The 19,664-nt window shown below is 29.5% G+C and overlaps 1 protein-coding gene across 1 annotated transcript in view; it reads right to left on the reverse strand.

The window, feature by feature from the left end:
- The window catches only part of LOC113386157 (POU domain, class 6, transcription factor 2-like), a gene marked incomplete in the record, with an annotated part of 426,540 nt that overhangs the window by 350,179 nt on the left and 56,697 nt on the right, over positions 1-19,664 (reverse strand). Inside the window, 1 exon segment of the mRNA XM_026623956.1 lies at positions 4,892-5,448. Coding sequence (XP_026479741.1) covers positions 4,892-5,425 — 534 coding nt within the window.

Genomic DNA, 19,664 nt, shown 5'->3' on the forward strand with positions numbered 1-19,664 from the left:
CATCACCATCATTAACTTTAATGGAAACTCTGATGATCAGATCATATTCATTACAAATTGGTGCAAATTAATTCATGGCCAAATTAATTAGTTGAAATTTTTAACAAACGCTTATTATGACTTCACTACTAGTGTTGTGAAGCGTTCAGTACTGTAATTTTTGGATAATTTATTAACACATACATACTCAATTCATATACACATATATACATAGATACATAAAAATTTATAAATTATTGAAAATTCATAAACAAAAAAATTTGATTATTAATAAACCACGGAGTTACTCATGAAGGAGGCAACGTACCTTCGAAAACATTTGTCAAAAAAAATATTTTTTTTATACTAAAATATAATTGTATATCTAATATATATATATATATATATATATATATATATATATATATATATATTTATGTATATGTATATGTATATGTATATATATACATATATACATGTGTATATTATATATCGAGGAGGAGATCGTTTACGCGTAACATTCTAATAAAAAATAATTGCAGTACGATATTGATGTAGTGTTTCTTTGTTAGACACATGTCTATACGCAACCAGCCTAGATGTGTATTATTTATCATAATGGTTATCTTGGTTAATTAGCTTTAATTAGTATTAATTAAGAGTAATTTATTTTTAATATGAGCTCAGCGCGTGCTTGTTATACATTTAACATCGGTAATATACAGAAAAATATTCTCAATTAACAGAACATATGCTCACTATTGTGCATACACATTGCAATGTTATTATTTATCATAATTAGAAAATCTTATGAATATTTTTAACCAGTTCGAGATACGGATTTTAATATTTTCTGTATTCATATTTTTCATTAATGTGAATATTTCAGTTAATTGCATTAATAATATAAAGTGTACTAATTATAAATTCATTCGAAAATTGCAAAAATTAAAAGTAATTTTACTATAATTGCAGTTTGTCTTGAGAATTTTATTAAATTATTTTATTAGTCAATTTGAAATATTGATTTGATCAATTATTTTAAAAATACGCATATTCGAATAATTTATGCTTAAGAACACGGTACTCCTATAAGATGGTTTTTGTTCAACAGCCCATATTTTATAAAAGACCAATAGCTAGAAATAGTTGTAAAAGTGTGTAATATAGGTTTTATTTTAGTCTATTTTATTTTTTACAGTATGCTTATATAAACAAACATGCCAGTTCATATCAAATAGCTATGTACGACATCGGTTTTAGTAGTGTCAGATATCTTCTTCATGAAATGTTAGGTTTTTAAAAAGCGTGAACTATTTTTGATAAGAAACTAAATTTTAGTTTCGGTTTTTGTTTGATTTTTTATCCATTTTTTTAATAACTCTTCAACTTAATAAAAATAATTTATATTTTTCATCATATCTTTATATAATCTCTTAAATCCAATAAAAAGTATTTATAATTTAGAATGTCTTTTGTACCTGTGCTGTAATTTATTGAATTATTGAATTATTCAGGAAAATATCAATTTTCAAAAAAGTATATTTCAAATAGGGTTTAACGGTTTTCAAAAACCGGTTTTAAAAACCGTTTTTTTGGCGAAAACTATAAAATTCGAAAACCGGGTTTTTAGTGAAAAAGTTGGTTTTCACGGTATAAATGGTAAATGAGAAATTTAGCCAAATATAAAAGATAGATGAAAGCGTTTTGATTCTTGAAATCATATCGGTTCAATAGCATTTGATATCTTATCAGTCTGCAATGGTACCCAGAAAGGTTTTGTATATATATTAATTTAGATTTTTATACCAGTGTATATATTAATTTAAATCAGTGTGAAAAAATAGAAGTTTAAAAAATAGAGTTTTAAAAACTTAGAATTATTATATCAGACTTTAAAAACAATTAAGCATAATTTGGTCGCAAGTTTGAGAGTATTTTCTATTTCAGGAAATTTTGTGAGTAAACGAAGGATACGTCTAAGAAGCAATTCGATAGACGTTCTCAGCTTTTTGAAACCATTTTATATTAAACAAAAAAACAATTAAAATTAATTAATTGCTCGAAACAGACAATACCCGAGTTTAGCTTAATTGTTTTTAAAACTAAAATTTATATTAAAAAGTATGTATCAAAATGTATTTAATATTTCTTTCTTTATTTATATTTTTAATGGTTTTTTATTTTTTTTATTTAGAAATGTATTATTCTTATTTATTCGAAAACGTTCCTTTCACTATCATAAAAATATTTTCATTCTTGTATGTGAAAATGATACATGAATAACGAATAATTATTTTCAAAGTTATTTAATCAAGATAAACTATTATTTTTTATTTATACTAATTAAAATTAAAATAATTTTGTATACTATCTATAAAATTGAACAATAACTAAATTCAGTCAAAGACTGCTCTAAATTACATTAAATTTGCGGATAAATTACAGAATATTCGAGCAAAAATTTATTTTCTATATAAAATTCGAAAACCGGTTAAACCCGGTTTTTTAGTAAAATTAAAATTCGAAAACCGGTTTTCTGAAATGTCGGTTTTTGTATAAGCCTTAATTTCAAACCTATAACTACCGTTTGGATTTTAATATTAGTTAATAATGTAAAGTGTCATTTTTAAAATAAAATATAGGATCCACCAAATAACTTCACGTTGAGAATGATATAAAAAACTACTGAATATTTTCTCAATTTTTTTTTCATTTGAAAGTACAATTCTTCTGGTTGATGATGGAATAATTTCAATTCAATAGATGGTGGACCCCTATTATTACTTTAGGTTGTCCATCCCTGTATTTTACGGGCAATACACGTATAGGCCATCATCCATCCCGACGTGTATCAACATAATCGCATCAGAGTGTTCGCTAATATATGCACACGCAAATATAACAACATATTTTACATATACGAATGCGATGTGTGGTGTTCGGGGTGTCCTGGCCTGTGCCGGGCCGGTGGAAGATATATGAATACATTCTCGTTCGTCAGTTGTAAATTCACATTAGAGTTGGCGCGTCAGTCAAACCGAAAGGGTGTCTGCGTGGGGCCGATCTCTCTAATCATTATTAATGATCAACGAACGCAACGGCCTAATCATAGCCAAAGAGTTATTGCACACGTGCTCTCATTGCTCGTTGGTCGTTGTTCGAACGAATGCTTGCTTATGAAGCTGACGGATCGAACGGTATCATTTTCAGAAATTAATGGATTTGTAAGGTTCCGTACCAACGTAAATTTTTGGATCTTAGCTGAAATACTTATTCTATAAGTTTAGTTCTCACTCTCAATAAATAGTTGCCAAAAAGTTGGGATTGGTATAATGAGCAGTACTACTCCAAGGAGGGCCGTGAACTGAGTTAACTCCAACTAGATTCAGAGAACAATAGTGTGAGAGATTTCTCACTGCCATTTCACACCCCAAATGGACTATTTTCGATTGAAAACATAATATTGACCTACATTTTCAAGTAGAATTGGACATCGCTACTGCACGATGTCAGGTTGTCCAAAGCGGGATTCAAATTACAACCCCGTTCTCACAAGGAAATTTGCATAAATTTTACTAATAAATTAAACGGCACATATACATTCCTTCAACTAGACTAGTATTCCTGTATGGCCAACAACAGAGACGAGCTTACGGAGACTACAAACTATACAGAACAAGGCACTGAGACTAGCACTAAACAACTACTATTCAACAAAATACATACACGAATAGACTGACGTACCGACAGTATATGGCTCTATAAAAAGAATTTTTACGTCAAATATAGAGATCACGATAATATTAACCCATTCACAAGAGAAATAATTTGGTATGGCACACACTTCATGCCAAACTATATCCTGATCGATCCACAACGAAAATGGAAACACCTTAGTATTAAAATATTAATAGAATAATGAAGTATTTATTTTTGTTATAAGATTGCTGTGATGTCTACATTCCAGAATAATTGACTGACAGATACGGTATGTGAGAATTATCAAATAAATAATTAAATAAAAAAATATATTGAACGTATATTTTTAACAAATCTGATTGTTTTATACTGGCAACTTATTTTCGAGGAAAACCTTAGGAATACTATTCTATAATTCTGATGAAACTTCGCATGGTTATAGTTAAAACAAATATAGTTTGTATAAAAGTTAAAAAAAGAGTAAAAAATTAGTATTTTGTCACCTGAACGACAAAAGTGTTCGACTATCCATTTTTATTATTAACTTTCACCATGCGAAGTTTAATCAAAATCTTAAAGAAGTAAACCTAAGGTTTTCCTCGTCAATACTCCGAAATTGAAACTTCTAAATAAAATTTTACAGAATCTAAAAACATCACAAAACAGAAAAATTTATGAATTTTATATCACAAAATTTTATGAAAACATGGGCATTTGTGTAGTCGTGATCGAGAAAAGTAAAATATTAAAATTTAAATATTTTGTATAGCTTTGATGGTACATAAAATTGTAAAAATCTCAAAGGTTTCGAAATCTAAATATTTAAAAAATTACCAGAATTTCATTATTATATAAAAAATAAAATTATAACATTTATTGATGCATAAACAATTTAAAAGTACTATCGAAATTTTGTAAAATTTATTATATTTGAATAAATGCATAAACAATTTATAGGTACGTACAAAATTATGTAAAATTTATTATAATTGATTAATATTCGAATATATCAATTTTTTGCTTCATAAAATTAACAAAAACCTCTTATGCATAAATTATAAAAAAATATTAACGTGCTAAAACATTTCTACTTCTGCTAGATATGCAATTCACGCTCACATTAATAAATTATGAGCAAATATTTTTTAACATTTAATTCGGATTCTTGTATTATTCTTTTGTCAAATATAAAATCAATCAAATCACTGACCTCTGACTTCAAGTTGATGGGAACCATCTGCTGCTCCAAGCAAGTGGCGGATTGATCATTTTCTTGCTTCATAATAACATCTTCGCCCCGCATCATTGTTTTCTCCCTGTCTATCTCCGTTGAAACACCCATCTGTCTATCCCTTTCTCCTCCTGTCTCCAAACCAGGAGCAACACCGATTGCTTTCTCCCTATCTCCGAATCCAGAGAGGGCCAAATCGAGACCTGATGCTATTCCCATGGGTTGCAGAGATAAAATATCTGTGTTAGAATTATCTACTCCAGCGGTCAACCTATCTATGCCAGAAGATAGCCTGTCAACGTTCGATTGGAAATTGGTTAATCTATCAACTCCTTGATCAATATTGGAGGTGATTCTTCGACTGATTTCTTCGTCTAGTCTACGATCTGATAAGGTAGATTCTAATGTTGTGTCTAAAGGCCTGTGAAACGATTCTATTCTGGCCAGCCCGGTGTAATGTCTGTCCCCGTGGGGTACGTCGGCCCCTCCGCCCTCCTCAGGGCCGTCTGCCATGTCAGCCTCGCATCCCGATTCGTCTGGAAAAAAGAAATAGGAAATTAGTAATTTTTTTTTAATATTATTTTTTAACAGCAATCAGAACCTTACGTCCTATGAGCTCTTGGCGGAAACTTCTTACTTCCTATTTTTTTTAGATGGTAACCCAATGGTTAATCCATCCATATTTGATGATTTTTGTTATTAGATTCTAATAGGGCTGACTTTTTATTGGTGCAGCAATGCCCGACAAGGGCTATTTTCACTTGGAAACATATTGCTATCTATAAAGGAAATTAGTAATAGCATCAAAAACCTTTGAATTTTTTCTGACACCTTTGGACCATCACACTACTTTCGGTGTTAGTATGAGCTAATTTCTAGTTTCATTATTCAAATATAAATAATATTGACATTCTTTACAAATAATCAAAAATCAATGGATCAACTGTTTAGTTACCATCCAGAAAAACCTATGGGAAAGCTTCAGCCAGGAGAACCCATAGGATGTAAGGTTCTGATAATCTGATTACTATTAGGTTCGAAATCAAAATCAACTGTAATCGATAAAATTTTGTATCAAATTTATTTAATACACAGTTTAAAATTTCAACTAGAAGTCAACACCTACTGAACTTTCTGGCTTACTACTCAACCCTTTTGTTCTAACCGCCATGCGTTGGCATATGGTAAACTCTTATGCAATTGTGCAAAAAAATACGTTTCGAACATCTAATTATGAACCCTTCTTTAAAAACCTTTTGTTCTCAGAATTTAGCCCTTTTGAGGGCGTATTCGAACAAAATGCTAGAACACATGTCCATGGGACAAAGTGAATAGCCCAGCCGAGGCGCGGCGGGGTATTTGAATATAAAAATATTCGACAAAAAAATTACTTATAATACTTTATGAAAGGTTGGCACGTGACGAGTGGCAGTATAGGAAAGATTATTGTGATTTTATGTTAAGTATTCGGAAGTAATGAGTTCAAGTTTAATGGATAAAAGTAATATAGGAAAATTCCATATTATAATCACAACCATGATATTGCTGAAGTTATTGTTATCAGCTTGTTTTAATATTAGTGTTGATTATTATTTTTATTTTTACAGGTCTTATTTGTTGATAAATTTCTTGGTACATATAAATATAAGAGTGGTCTTTGTAATTCTTATAAAGAGAAGAAGTATCATTTCTTTTGTTGATGCTGTTTTTGACATAACCGTCATAAAAAATAGAAAAAATATCTTATATAATTCGAAAAACACGAGATTATGATAAAATTCAGAGGTTTGGTTAAACTGTGACCATTTTTCGGTTGTTATGACTAAAGTCAAGACTTTAGTGTTGATTAGACTTATAATTAGGTTTTTGTTACAAATGTGCTTGCACTTCAATTTTGTTCTGGGCTTTATGTGAAGTTGTTTTAATTTTTCTAGAAATGTAAGTCTGAATATTGCAAAGTTTGCTCTATATTTTCTGTGTAACAATTAATTAACTATTCTACATAATGAAGTGCGCTCCCATTAAAACAATAAATTTTATATGCAAATGATATAAAATTTAGCAGCTTTAGCAGACAAGCGCAAGCAAACAAGTCAACGGTATTGTATGCATAATTATTGTAATTTTTTTAATGTGAAATCGTTTAATTTTTTCCATTATATGGTTTCATTGAAATAATGAATTGCTCACGTTTAATTACATATAATTATGACGTCAGTTGTCAATGGCGCGGTTTTTGAATTTCGTGCGCTTAATCACAGGCTCCGTCAGTCTGTAACTATATCTTTTTTCATCAAATTAGATGTATATCTTTCTAGACTTTTCATTTAATGTTTAATTACAACGTGCGCCCGTAATGTACTGTTGTGCCTTTTTTATTTCGCTTTCTAGTTAATTCGTTTAAATTCGAATAGTTTATTTGTACGAGAGAATGGCTACATTAAACGCATCTATATATATATACGAACCTGAAAATAGACGAAAAACAGAGCAAAATTCAATGTTTCCAACGGTGGATGCTTTAAAATATATTTATTAAGAGATATACTTAGTTAACGTTCATTTTCCCAAAATGTTTCAATTTACATTTTTTTTTCACTAAAATAAAAATCTCGTCTTAATATCGAATTTATTCAAAATCTGGTCTAGCGAATTAACTGCCTAAGTTGCAAATGAATTTATATTAGAGAAACTGGCCAGAATTCATGAAACTACTGTAACTACACAGAAGCAATTAAGAAAATTTCAAAATTTTTATTAAACTAAACATTTTAATTTTAGCATCCACTGAATAAAGGCTAAGAGTATAGCCGAATCATAAGTGTTTTGGAATATTTTTTTATTGAAATTCATGTTATTTATTAATGCTATTCGCGACTATTAGATTTTGTTAATACATATGTATATACACATATGGCAAAATTAGTAAGAGCAATATAACAAAAAAACTTTAGAAGTCTATAAAATCTTAATAAACTGCTAATCGTTTCGATACATTACTTCATATCATCCTTAGTGAACTACAAATGAAAAATAGGTATAAAGAATAAGTTTAAATTAAGAGTGAAAAGACAGCACCTAAAAGTAATTAAAATTAAAGTGTCAAAAGACAATAAATTAAATAAATCAATAATTTTTAACAGATGGCGGTTTAGTATTTGTTGCAAATTAGAACTTAATTTTTAACTATTAATGAAAAATTAGAAATTAATTTCTATCTTCTAATTTGAAAAAAAATATATACCAAAGAATTAGTAAAAAAATGATTTAATGTAATATAATTACTGCGCCAAGGAACACGTAGTTGGGCCAGCTAGCATATATATATATATATATATATATATATATATATATATACATTATTTTTTCTCGTTATTTATCTGTTTTTGCTTTTTTGCGCAAACCTAATCGCAGTTTATTGAAATATTTAATAAATATTATATAATTTGTATCTTCTTTTATGTAGAGTTACTCATTATATATTGACAAAAATTTACATAATAGCATTCAATTAATTATTATAGTATATTGTATTATATAATTTTTTATTATTTTCATCGTCGATTATAATAATGGTAATGATAATTAACCGTCATCTGTTTAATGAATTTAAATTGTGCCAATTAACAGTCGTTTATATAAAATTAAATATTATGAGTTTCAACGAGCTGATGAATTTTTCCATAGCTTTAAATGGAAATATTATTTAGGAGACATATGATTATGTAATTGTGAATAGTTTGAATGAAATAATTATAGTCGAAAATTTTGAAAGAGCAAACTGGTTATATATATATATATATATATATATATATATATAAATTATAATGTTTAAGTATATACCTATATCTGAGGGTATATAAATCAACGAAAGATCGATAACTCGTTTTTCAACATCGCAACCCTTCCATTTGCAAAGGACGGCATTTGCATAATCCCGAATTTAATTTTACAATTTTTTGTTTCGTTCATTATCAGAATAATACGAAATTAAACGCGTAGCATGCTCACGCGTCCGGAAGGGTGAGGACATCTATTGTGTTTCGGGGCTCATGACGAAAAAATTATTTCATCCCCACGTACGCGCAAAGTGTAAGGGTGCGAAATACAAAACGAGCTTGTTCGTACTATGAAAACATACAACGACGCTAAATGCATACGAACGGACAATTTTTATATATATATACATATATAAAATTTTATACATACAATGCCTAAATACATACATATTTTTAGATGTTGAATTTGATGCTAATTTAATTTAGATCAGTTCTTAAAGATCGAGTGTTATATCAACATGAACATGAATGTTTTAGAAACTTGGCATCCACATGTTTAGGTTCAAGTTTTTTTTTTATTCACTACAATTTTGTCAATAATAAAATTATCAAGTATTTCACCCTTTTACAATCCTGATTAAATGCGCAAACTTTTGATAAAACTTGCCAACACACTTTAGTACTTTTTTTTCTAAAAAAAGAACGCTAAAAGTCGACCGTTTTTAAAAATTTAACTTCAAACAATCCTAAAACTTGAAAACTTGGGGCAATTAAGTTATTTTATCTGTGGTCCTAAAAATGTTATTCACGGTTACGGTTCCAAAGTTTAAATGAACGAAAATAAATAAAGAATTAATAAAAAATAATCACAATAACCGAAAAATTGTCATAAATTCACCAAAGCTCTAGGTTACACATAAAAGCTCATAATTTCCAAACAACGTGATATGACTTTTTCTGAAATTTTTCAGGGCCGTTAAAGTCTATACTATCAATCTGTTTCAGCTTGACGTTAAGTTCTGGGACACTGTGACGTTAAGTTCTAGGACACCCTGTGAATTTTGTAAAGTAATATCATTGGAATTTTGTCATTTTGTTTGTTTATGACTTTTTTCATATAACTGTAAAAACGACCTCTCTATAAACTTCCTTTTAAATAAATTCTTTCCAAAATAATATTTTCAACCCTTTCCACTCGGATGCCGCCGCTCCAGTGGCAAAACTCATATAAATCTTCGAAAATTCGCGAGTGGAAAGGGTTAAAATATGAAAAATTAAAAATATCTATAGTGTAATTTGAATTAATTGTATGGTTTTAATTTGTTTACTTAGAATTATTTTTGTGTTAAGAGCCAGCCATGACGTAACGAGAAGATTATGGACTAGTCCCTCGTTCGATATCACTTCGGCCAAGCTCAATATCAATCAGTGTGATATGAAATAACAAAAAACAAGTTTTTATAAATTTGAAATAAAATTATTGTTATTAAGACGTAAATTGTAACCAATATTTAATATATCTAATAGTGCAAATCCTGTGTGTCTTTGATAATATTGGCAAAAATAGGATTATGTTTAGCATTTATTAATATTTGCAGTTTCATTATAATATTGAAATTGTTTTATGATCAAACTCTAAAATTCTTTGCAAATAAAAAACATATGCATGCCCGTATGAATGAAGTATAAAATTTAATAAATTATTATTCGCAAGATTACTTTGTGATGATTAGATTTGTTAATAGAAAATAATGTTAAAAAGCCAAATGGGTATCGTAGTAAATAGTTAACACCATAGCACTAAATTATTAATAATTTGATTGAAGTATTTATGACATTTTGTTCGACAAATAATATGCAGAAGTAGTGTTTTAATTTTAAAAAATATAAAGTATAATTTTCATCATAAGTCAATAGTAAATAATAATAAACACCTGATACTTTCAACCTTTAAAATATTGACAATGTGCAACAATGAAGTCATTTTATAATGATAACTACAAGTACTCGTTCTAATGACCACGTGAAGTATTTCATTAACCCAGAACCGAAATTGATATTATTATCTAATTTCAGTCTATCCGTAAAAATCCCACGACTTGTAAATTATACATGATTTATATTCGAACAATCATTTCTGTAAGTGCATGAACTAACCAACGAAATAACCAACACATAGAGCCATATGAATATGAGTCCGAATCACTTTATAACAACCTATGGAAGAATGAAAGTGTGCGGCCGCGGCACGCTCCTATTATGTTTTGTTAAATGGATACAGGAAAAATAGCAGTGATAGACAAATTACGGGTTACGAGACGTATATAGTAATTATTGCGCGTTATGCAAGTCTCGAGAATTATAAATGTTAAATTCTGCAATCCAAAAAAAAATCATTCGTCAATTGTGATTAATTATTGATGAGTTTTATCACTAGTATGATTAACTACGAAAAGAAAAATTCGAGTAATTTGCCTTAAGGGAAGAGCCTGTTTTAAAAGCTTCAAATAATCGCTTTTTTGAGGAATTTTTGGGTAAGGAAAAGAATATTCAATTGAAACAAAACTTTCAGATTTTATTGCTATATATTTTAACATTTTTCTCAAATTTTTTCATTAAAATATATGTCACAATATGCCGGGTATAAGCACGTGTCGTTTGGTGGAAAAGATACAGGTCACAATTTCCAACAAAAACAAAACTAGTGGGGCGCATGGCATCGTGCCTTAAGGCAAATTGCTGGAACTTCCCGTACCAAAAATTATTTTTTTTAAAAAGGTTAACATTTTTGAAAAAAATTTACTCTGAAAAAAATTAGATTTTTGAGAAACTATAAATTTTTGACAAAAATTATTTTGAAATATTACGTTAAAGCAATCGTACTGCTTGAACTATACAGTTCAGACGAAATATCGACCGCGTCGCCGTCTAACGGATAAACATTGGTACGGAACCCATAGGAATGTAAACAAAATTTATACTTATTGTTAAAATCTCTATAAAATATCTGATAATTTGATGTGGATATGTCTAATGATCATTTTTGACCGCCGAATTGCATTTTTTTTACTTTTTTCACTAGATCTCCGAAAACTCTAGAATTGCCTTCATGAAATTTTGATCAGTTCTTCATCTTGTTAATACAAGTAGAATGTTTTTTGAATTATTCAAATCGGACGTTCCGTTCTCTTAAAAACTGAGTTACCGTTTTTGGTACTTTTTGCCCCATATCTTCGGAACTGCTACACCTGCCTTCGCCAAAAACTAATCAGCACGTCTCCTTATCAATACAAATCGAATGTTTTTTGAATGAATCGCTTCATTCGTGTTCCCGAAATCGTCGACGAAAATTTGTATCCGCACATACATACACGTACACACACACACATACATTCATTTCTTCTAAGGTATGCCAAAATATTCAGAAACCTTTGAAACGTACAGATATATAAAAATTTTCATTTTCGATTTTTTTGCTGTTACTATAATATGCCCTACGGGAAGTTAAAAACTAAAACAAATTCATATTTTTAATAATAAAGATCCCAGTTAAAACTACAAAATCCAGAAAAACAGAGAAATTCACCAATTTTACGCAACTTGAAAAAATTCATGTTTTTAATAAAAAAAAAATATTTTAGATTGTTTAAAGAGTAGATTAATTATAACTTTTTTAAGGTTTTTTATGTTCAACGAGAAGAGAATTTAATCCTAAACACAATCAATTTTGTCTCAGTGTTTTTCCTATGTTTTTCGACAATTAGGAAAAATCGAAAAAATGAAAAACTGAGAAATCGCGAGTCGAAACTTTCGTTCCGCTCGTATTCATGCTGGACGCTTGCTCACTATTTCTACTGTAATTCCGAAAAAAATAAAAAAAAAATTAAATTTGTTTCTGAAATCTTAGGATATATTCTTGGCTAGTTTTGGAAGACATTTTTGCAAAAAAAAAAACAATTCTTAAAGCCTCTAAAGCTTTCCTGAAGACACAATGCCATGCACCACTAGGTTACGATATCGTATATCAGCAATTAATTGAGTTCATGCAACGTAAAGATATCTAAATAACTCCACGTTCATTTAGTTGCTATTTCACGATGATCCTATCACAACATACATCGCATGTATCATCTATCTACACCTAGTTCTTCTCTTCTAAACCCATTCCCGAGCATGTGTGCCGTGAATTCTCTTTATCACAAAAGCATGACAGATGTATCATAAGTTTGGATTAATTACAAACCCATAGTCCGCCTTTAGGAGTGTGCGAGATCATGCATTTCTTTGTATTCGTGTAATTATATATTAAAATGCATAATTATTTCAGAGCTGGGGCTAAACAGCTTCAGATATTATAATGACCATTGGCGCACGAAATCGTATAATTAAAAAGAATCTTGAATACTAATTTTTGTTTACGAAATGATCGGTCAGTAATCAAATACACATTTAGATCTAAGATTTCTAGTAATGTAATTATATGTACCTACATAGGTTTCTAAAAATATTACACACTAACGCAAACTCATATACAGACGCTTGAGTATATATGGACAAATATATATTATGGTACATTTACGATTTTTTAACTTCCCGTAGGGTAAGTTATTGTAATGGGCCGAAAATCGGAATTGAAAATTTTTACATTTCTCGACGTTTTGAAGGTTTCTGAACGTTTTGGCATACTTCAGAAAAAATGGATGTGTGTGTGTATGTGTGTGTGTGTGTGTATGTATGTATGGATACAAATTTCCAGTCACGTTTTCGGGCGCACGGATCAACTGATTTGAATGGTTCAAAAAACATTCTATTCCTATTGATATGGAAAAGAGCTGATTAGTTTTTGACGAAGGCAGGTCCAGCCGTTTCGGAGATACGGAGCAACGAGTGCAGAAAATAGAAATCGACTTTTTGAGAGAACAGAGTATCCGATTTGAATGATCTAAAAAACATTCAATTAGTAATGATTGGGAGAAGTGTTTATTAGTTTTTGACAAAGGCAGGCCCAGCCATTTCAAAGATACGGAGCTAAATATGTAAAAAATGGCAGTTTTTGAGAGAACTAAGCGTCCGATTTAAATGATTCAAAGAACTTTCTGCTTGTCTTAAGAAAATAATTGATTTTGGAGAAAAAAAATTGTATTTTTTTTTTTTTTTTTTTAGTTTTTTTGTATATCGAAAATAATTACAATAATGTTACAATATTTATAATAATCTGTTTGAAAACATTCAGTATTCCTCGAACATTTTGTTACGGTACGGGAAGTTCCAGCAATTTGCCTTAAGGCACGATGCCATACACCCCACTAGTTTTTGTAAATTTTGGGGTTATAAATATTATACTTTTATTTCATATCTCATATATTCCGGATACAGGATTAGATTTATTACAGTAAATAAATTATCTTAATTAAATTAATTACTGCAAAATACAAAGCTAAGAAGGCGATCATTAATCTCTTGATCAATTTTTAAGGTTTTTTGGACCCCTAATGTTTTTTGACAATATGTGGTGATTTTCGAAATTACCTCCTCTCAGTAGGATGTTAACAATATTTTTCTTCTAGAATACAAAATATAACGAAATTTGATGACTGATTTGAAACTAAACTTAAAAATATGAAAATAGTGGTTAGTTTATTTGAAAAAAAAGTATTATAATTGAAGAATTAATTATCCTCATTATAATTCATCCGATAAGACTTTGGCCACGCACTTTTGCGATATTTCATATTCCCGATAACATCAAATTAAATGAACAAACTAATATTTCTTAACACGTCATAAAAAGCGCACATCGTCGAATGAGAACCCGTTGAAAATATATCAACTTTTAAATTTGCATATAAATCCTCGAAATTATGTCTGTGTTATAATTACATTCTTAAGAAATATGGACGCCGAAGCGAAGGAGCGAATTAAGAAGCCAAAAATACCCCATAAGTAATGTATAAGGCACTTATAAGAAAACAAAAAATAAAAAAATAAAAATAAAACAATCTCATGACAGTATGAAGCGCAAATACAAAAATAAGTCGAGACACATGGTCTAAGACACGATACACATTATAATACTGAGGAATGTGCATAATTTATTTCAGTCATATTTTTGCTAATTAACTGTTTCGAGAAGTTTCGGAATTAATATACGTGTGGTTTTGCTCATTAGCATTTTGAAAAGATAATTCATTCATTATAATTTTAGGATTATATATAATTATATGTTTTGTTGTAAGGGAATCTTGTATTTGCTAAGATATTTATCGTACAATAACATTGATATTAATGATAATAATAATAATCACAAAAAAGACCTCGGACATCTTTACAATAACATTACAATAACTTACCCTACGAGAAGTATCGATATCAAACAAATAATAAACTATGAGAATATTAATTTATTTTAATAATAAAGTAAATATAAAAAACGCATTTAAAGAGTTAAAATTATAGTTTTAAGAATTTTTATCGGTGTGTGAAGATATAACCTTTAATTTTCCTCTAGTTTTATTTTGATATTTTATTATAGATTTTGTAAAAAATTAAAACTTTCATTTGCTCGCCTTGAATATATTTACGCTATTAAGCTTAATCAAAATCACAAACACTAATTAAAAACAAAGTTTATAAACAATAATGCTTAAACATACATAAAATTTAGTCTGGATAATAAAATGGGAAATTTCCATCTCATTTTCTAATTGCCATCATAGACAAACCACTAAGATTTCGTATAACTGTAACATACATTTTAGAGTGTTGTATTTTGAGCGCATGATATTTTGACAATAAAACAATAAAAATATTTTTGTGTATATAACATAGACCTTACACTACATTTTTTTAACTCGTTTTATTTAGCAATCAGAAATACATAAAGATTCCTATGAGCTAAAATGACAATATTTAAGATAGATGCCTAAGAAGAGCTCCTATGAGATCTTTTCAGTTTAACAATTAATATGATAATATTATATTAGAACTAATCTAAGACTAAGTCTAAAGGCCATTGTCGTTTCAATCTCCTAATGTCATTAGGTTTAGTAATGTCAACTATTGATGGGTTTGAATGTGATTCCAGGTTACGTTTGTATTTGTCCTTAAATTCTTTGAACGTTAAATGCTTCGTTTTCATGTTGAGGTCGCTGTGAATGGTTTCATTTTTTACGTACCACGGAGAATTAAGAATTGTACGTAAAATTTTTGACAGAGTTCTCTGCATTATAGCTATATTTGATTTGTAAGCACATCCCCAGAGCTCAATTCCGTAGGTCCAGATTGGTTTAATGATTGATTTATATAGCAGCAACTTATTTTCAACAGAGGGCTCGGACTTTTTACGCAATAGCCAATCAAATTCTTTCATTTTGATCATTATTTGTTGCTTTTTTGTTTTTATGTGGCTTTTCCAAGTAAGTCTGCTGTCTAAATTGAGACCAAGATATTTCACTATGTTCTGTTTCGGAATCTGGACGTTACACTACACGAACGCAAAACAAGTGCCAAAAAATAGAAGGAATCTGTGCTGTCACTTAGTGAACGAGCATTGCCGATAATCGTGGAACGATTCACGATCGAATCGTGAATCGATTGATTAAATATCATATGTCATATGTCACGTGCTTAATCTTATATTAAATTTTGTATATTAAAATGGAAAACATAAGGACTAGCAGTCAGACTACATAGACATAGACTACTACATGGACTGCTAGTCGAGCGCAAATAAGTACACAAACACAGAGGGCACTGTGATGTCACTTGCTGAACGAACGTTGCCGACAATCGCGGATTTTCTCTAGTATACATTATATACAACGGAAAACATATGAGGACTAGCTGGCAGTCCATATAGTATTAGTTCTATGATATATAAGCTAATTCTAGTTTAGAGGTGATGATATCGTATAAATTGATTAAAAAAATATTTCGCTAAACGTCTTGAAACGTAATAATATAATAATTCATATGAATTTTTCAGCGGTTTCAAAAGCTCATCATACGGGAAGTTAATATAGTTATTAAAATCCATAATCTTATGATTGAAATTCAAATTCGGGACCAATAATAAGGAGCCCATCGCACGCGACCTCGCACACGTTAACTATGCGATGACTTGTTCGGGCGACAACATATTGAACATCTGCATTTCTGCACAACTGTAATTAATTCTGTCGGAGCGGACGCATTTAATGAAATGAAATCATTAATAAAAAAACATACACACCCATACACACAACCACCACCCGTCCATTCGAGTTAATGTACAAAATCGGATTTCCAAAAAACCCCCGCCCTCGATAATGAGCACTTTAAATTATTTGAATAATTAATCAGTAAAAATACGTTATATTTCACTCAATTACTGCCATTGTAATTATTATCATCATGTGGCCGCCGAGCTTTCAGCGGCGAAAGCTCATCTAGCCAGTTTATTATTTTGTAATAAAAATGTAAAATGCGTGTATGTGCTTTTTCCCGCAGATTGTTTTTGGTTTCGGTTTTTTATGAAAAGTGTAAAGTATGTCGGAATGTTCGGTCTTCACACGTACGTTATTGCATTATTTCATATGTCTATAGAGGTAATATAAATATTTTACAGTGGATTTTAATGTGCGGACAAAATTATGAATAATTCGCAAAAGCTGACGCAGAATAATAGATATATTTTGTTGGAAATATTTGAGGTTTTGAAATTATGACGAAAATCTTGTTTATAAATAAATTATTAAGTAAAATGTAACACAGTAGATCTTTTAGGGTATTCTTTGAGATGCGTTAGCTGACTTATATTCCTAATCTGTGATTTTTTTCAAGAGAGCAATTCAGTGGTTAACCACTCTTCTTTGCTATTATTATGTACTATATATAATTTATGTATATATAATAGTGGTGACTTATATGTGATGCAGCAAAGCCCGCGAAAGCCAATTTTTGCTTGAGATTATATTTGAGTTCTATAACCTAAAGTGAAAATTTGATATCATACTGCTTGATATCAAGCTTCGCCGAGTTTGAGACGTCCTTACCGGTTACGCCATGGCTGGCACTAAATGGAATGATATTTTCTTAACAATTTTCAAAATCTGATTATGTCAATAATCCATATTTCACCAACTGATTTTTGTGTGATCATATAAAAAAGGTATGTTTGTTTTAAACTAGTTTTTTGAGAAAAAAGATCAACAGATGTGAATAGTTCAAAAACTATTTGATTGATATTAATATTAGTAGTAAAAAGAATTTGGTTTAAGAAATATCTAGATATTAGAAAAAATGTTTAGGAAAGTCAAGTACAATAACTATAATAATTTTACAATAAATTTGCTACATTATTAAATATCTTGTGCTTATTATACTAGCTGAACCTCAAATAAAAATGTGATTCTACTACGCCTAGTTATTAAGATGGAAAATAGCGCACGTATCTTTTGGGATTGAATGTTGAGCTGTATTAGATGCATCATCGAGCGAATTATCCCATTCAGCATCACAATATATAATATGAGCTTATAAGCATATCAATATTTTTTGACTGTCATTAAATGCACTGTAAAAACCAAAAAATATACATTAGAGTATGTACGGCATATCAAACAATCAACTATTGAAATATGCAGAATATGCTCAGAAAATTTCCTAGTTTTTGCCTAGATATGGAAATGTTTACTTGTATTTTTTTCTGAAAATTTTCAACTGTCCCCTTTCTCCTAATAGGGGGCAAACGCATTGAATGTCTCATTATTAATTTTGGGCCCATTTATTTAATTTTTATCGTATATATAATATATATATATATATATATATATATATATGCCTGAATTTTATTATCATAAAATAAATTATCCCAAGACTCAATAATTAAACATTTCGAACTCTATCAATCGCTTAATAATGTCTCTTTTAGATGCAAATAAATCGCATTTTTCAACGATTTCTAATTATCATATTTAAATAATTCGATATGAGAAAAGTTCTTATTCAAATTGAATTCACCCCGTTCTCATGTCATTACAGAATCCGATGAATATGAAATGAATCAAGTCCGAAGAAGGTAATAATCATTAAGATTTTAATTTTTTCAATTTGAATATTAATTACGTCCTCAGCAATCGCTGCTAATGCAATAATAAGATTCGACCGTGGAAAATAATTCAGGAGATGCATGAGGTGAGGTAAAAGTCAGATTTTAAAATATTCTTTTATATAATAAATATTTTTTTATATAAATATATGAATATTCGCATTTAATCGTCTTTAATGATTCAAATTTGATTTCTATTGATAGGCAGAGGTGCTGATTAGTTTTTGGCAAGGCAAGTCCAGCTGATTTGGTGATACGTAGCAAAGAAAAGTCGCGAAGCAGAATACAGAAGTCGTGTTTTTGAGAGAACGGAGTATTCGATTTAAATGATCCAAAAAACATTCAATTTGTAATGATTGGGAGAAGTGGTGATTAGTTTTTAGCAAAGGCAGGTTCCTATATTTCTAGAAATTTCATTAGAGTACGGAAAGTTCCAGCAATTTACCTTAAGGCATGATGCCATACACCACTAGTTTATTTATAGTACTGATCGGCAGTATTTTTATATTATTTTGTTGCCCATAAAGTCAATGGGAAATCTCTCACACTATTCTGCCCTGAATCGAGTTGGAGGGTTAACTCAGCTGAATATAGTACTACCCATATATATTGTATTTTTCATATACAAATTTTGTTTGCGATTGCTACTCATTGTTTTTGTATAAACAGATTGCAGAAGTAAGTTGAATAAAAAAAATGATAGGAACACCAAAACTGTGATATAGTTGCAACGGTCTCGTCGCCAAATTGCAGTAAGTGTATTACTATCAAGTAGTAAATGTCTAATTACATCATCCAATTTCTGCATAAGTATAATTAATTCAAAATAAATTCTGTCTCAAAATTCTTATTTCGTTCTACGTATCTAAGTTGAGTCATTGCCCTT

Source organism: Ctenocephalides felis, unplaced genomic scaffold, assembly GCF_003426905.1.
Source record: "Ctenocephalides felis isolate EL2017-DRISC unplaced genomic scaffold, ASM342690v1 CF-g0.4_SCAFFOLD_03571, whole genome shotgun sequence".
NCBI classification, from domain to species: Eukaryota; Metazoa; Arthropoda; class Insecta; order Siphonaptera; family Pulicidae; genus Ctenocephalides; species Ctenocephalides felis.